This window comes from Zingiber officinale, chromosome 4A (genome assembly GCF_018446385.1).
Source record: "Zingiber officinale cultivar Zhangliang chromosome 4A, Zo_v1.1, whole genome shotgun sequence".
In the NCBI taxonomy this organism is placed as follows: Eukaryota; Viridiplantae; Streptophyta; class Magnoliopsida; order Zingiberales; family Zingiberaceae; genus Zingiber; species Zingiber officinale.
In genome coordinates, this window is record NC_055992.1 from 14,111,201 (window position 1) to 14,114,846 (window position 3,646).

The following is a 3,646-nucleotide window of genomic DNA, read 5'->3' on the forward strand; positions in this document are numbered from 1 at the left end:
ACCTTATCATATATTTATGACCTATCTATATATATCTTCCTTTATATTTATGGGGCTGGTATTAAGAAATCATTAAGATAACTATTTGTTTATTTTTTAAAATACGGTCCCTGCCTTATAGCATGCAAAAATGAGTCATAGATTCATATTATCATTTTAAAATTACAAATATTATTTCTGAACAAGTAAGTCATATTTTTTTTTATATTATAAATGCTATTCTAAAATATTTAATAAATATAATATAAAAATAATTACTAAAAATCCGTTATAATTACAAAAAATATTTAAAAATTAAAATAATATATATTTTAAATAATTTGTTAAAGGATAAATATATAAAATATATATCTATTTTTTATGCTAAGTATGAATATTTGTTAGAGCAAAGATAATAATGTTCATCTCAGATAATTTAATATCATCGATCCATTGAAAAATTACGTAAAACATTTTTAGCCCCCGTTATATACAAATAGATAAATCATATAGAATAATTTTATTCTAGTACGATAATCTTCTGTACGGAAAAAGTCAAGACATTCAATAGAACATTTTACCCTAACAAGAATTAATTATAAAATTTATTGGTACACTTGTGTAGTTAAGTAGTGTGCAAATCCGTAGGGGCTCATATCTGAAATTTAAGATTACATGTGTAATTTCGCTTTATTAAAAACACATAAATTACACGTTCTTAGCAATTCCACGTGGCCACGTCACCGATCCGCTAACTACACCTAAAACGAATCTAGACCGTACAATCTCAATCCAACGAAGCAAGGCGATCGCAGCTTCCCGCCTCCCACAGTCCCAAATTCCAATTTCTGGAGCCCAAAAACAATCCCTCCCTTTTTCTTCGCAACCAAACCCAAGTGCCCTCCCCTATAAATACCCACCCTCCCTATTCAGGGCTCCCATCGCGATCCCATCGCTTTACTTCTTCTGCAGCAGCCTTCGCGATTCCCAATCCAGATCGTCACCATGTCCGGCCGCGGCAAGGGAGGCAAGGGGCTTGGCAAGGGCGGCGCTAAGCGCCACCGCAAGGTCCTCCGCGACAACATTCAGGGCATCACCAAGCCGGCGATACGCCGCCTCGCCCGCCGCGGCGGCGTCAAGCGCATCAGCGGCTTGATCTACGAGGAGACCCGTGGCGTACTCAAGATCTTCCTCGAGAATGTCATCCGAGACGCCGTGACCTACACTGAGCACGCTCGCCGCAAGACGGTCACTGCCATGGACGTGGTCTACGCCCTCAAGCGCCAGGGGCGGACCCTCTACGGGTTCGGAGGCTAAGCCCTTTTGCAAGCTCGCTATCAATGGTGCTCGTGCTTCAAGTTACTATAACTTTTTTGTTTAGATTTGTACGAATGACCCTATTTGTAAAGGTGACTTGAACCTGTCAAAGGATGCAGCTGGTTCATTTATTTGCTATGAAGCTGAAATCCTAAAATGAATCGGCCCTTTTGCCGAGCACTTATTTGTTGATCCTTTGAAAGGAGTAGAAATTCAATTTGAACAATAAAAACTAGTAGGTCTATTGATCACAACCAAACATAGAAGGAATGATGCAAATATATATCTTTTGCTAAATGGTAGATTAGTATTACATTTGAAATCCAAAACATTTTGCTCTGGTCTCTTTTCAATATGAATGGCAAACGAAGATTCTGAATGATATGTTCTCAGCAATCATGCAATATAGAAACTAATTTTTTATGTACAAGATAGAGATAAATTAGTTTATTCAATTGATCATTTAGAAGAAAAGGGAAATTGTATAATTGCTTTGAAGAAATTTTCCAAAGCTAAGGTGAATCAATGGATGATTTGTGCCAAAGAGAGCAGAATGATTCTTCTTGCAGCTCCAACAAGAATAAGCCTCAATCCCAATTGCACTTGCAAGCTTTTGTGGCGCTCCAAAAAATTTTGTTTGCAAAGTGAAGATAGTTTTAAATTATGCATACTGGATTAACTGCCACAACTATGCTGAGTGCCAGTCAGGCTACCTGAAAACTGTATCATTGCAATCTTTCTGAAATCAGTGTGCCATGTCTTGCTTCTCTCACCAGTCGTTTCAGATTGAATTGTAACTCCAGATCTTCCATCAGTTGGACTTTAGAAGCCACATGTTATAGTAAGCAATTTGTCTTGCTTCTCAACTTAAGAGCCAATTGAGAAATATATTGAATGTATAAAGAAGATAAGTCCTATATTTTTGAGATCAATGATTCATTCACTGACCAAGAAAATACATACAAGGACTCACATACCTGATTCTGCAAAAGGAGAAAAGAAACTTGCAGTGAAAAACTAACAGATTATATGAAGAAGATGATTATGAGAATTGACATACCAGTTCAAGGGGTCCAAATGTAGAAGAAAGCAAATGTAAACAGCACCACAAAAATCACAGCTTCACCAGTACAATTTAAGAAAGCAAACAAAGGTGTTTGACAGAATTGTAAGGTTATATATTGAAAAAGGATTCAGAAGACAGATGAATTGCTTTACTCAATTAGGAGTAATTTGTGCTTCATAGGCGTAGTGATCCTTGGTGTAGAATATATACTCGTTATCAGAAGATGCTAAGACTTTGATCCAAGGAATTTGCTTAATGATGTTCCAATTCTCATTGCCCTGGAGACAACTCTTCAGCAGTTGCAAATTGCTCTGCATCTCAAACTTACTCAAACTCCTGTGGGTGCTAGCTGTGTTGTTATGCTGCTCGACCAAATCTGGCAACCACTTGTGGGAGTTGATCTGTTGCCTCTGAACATATCAATACCAAATGCAACTTATATGTAGCTTATCCACAGACCGATCAGAAAACGATCAGGAAGCTACTGATCGTTGCCTGATCGGTCCACAAACCGATCAGGCTTTAAAGCAACCCTCACAGAGATGGCTGACCGGTCTGGGGACCGATCAGCCTAGGGCCTGATCGGTCCACAGACCGATCAGATGGCTCCCAGACTGATCAGGGTGGAGCCTGATCGGTCCAGGCCTAGATTTCTGTGTTGCTCTTTGTCTTCTTCACAGGTGCAGCAGGTGCAGGATATATATCGAGGTCGAGGGCCTCTATAGGAATAGTTCTTGCTCTTTCTCCTTACTGCGATTTGAGCTTTGCTGAGCTCCTCTTTGCTGAAGCTTCGTGTGAGCTTCCCTCGACTGGTTGATCAGCTGCTGTTGGCATCATCCTTGAAGTTGCTGCTTCATCAACGGACTCCAGTCGACGAGAAGAAGGCAAGCAAACTTGGTAGAGTGTATTTACATTCATATTATCCATTGTTTCTTGCTTTATTTCTTGTACTCCTTTATTGCTGTTGCAAAAGAGATTGTGGCGAGGTTTCTCCACCCAGAAGGAGTTCATATTAGCCGGTTATCCGGGGTCTCATCCACCGACGGATTGATAGGCTTCGTCCACCTTACGGACACGCCGAGGAGTAGGAGTATCATCTCCGAACCTCGTTACATCATCGTGTTTGAGGTTTGATCTTCTCCACTTTAGTTTCTACATTGTATTTCCGCTGCGCTAACCTAAATTGTAGGAAGAAACGATAATTTGAGGTCGGCTATTCACACCCCCCTCTCTAGCCGCATCCGAAGGTCCTAACAAGTGGTATCAGAGCAAGGTTGCCCTTCG

General features: G+C 39.9%; 1 protein-coding gene across 1 annotated transcript; it reads left to right on the top strand.

The window, feature by feature from the left end:
- The first annotated feature begins 914 nt into the window (after positions 1-914).
- Positions 915-1,528, top strand: LOC121973152 (histone H4). The gene has a single exon (XM_042524736.1). The coding sequence runs from the start codon at positions 985-987 to the stop codon at positions 1,294-1,296; it is 312 nt and encodes a 103-aa protein (XP_042380670.1). The 5' UTR covers positions 915-984; the 3' UTR covers positions 1,297-1,528.
- The last annotated feature ends 2,118 nt before the right edge of the window (positions 1,529-3,646 follow it).

Excerpts from the sequence above, each read along its gene's own strand:
- LOC121973152 (XM_042524736.1), top strand. The coding sequence starts at position 985 with ATGTCCGGCCGCGGCAAGGGAGGCAAGGGGCTTGGCAAGGGCGGCGCT.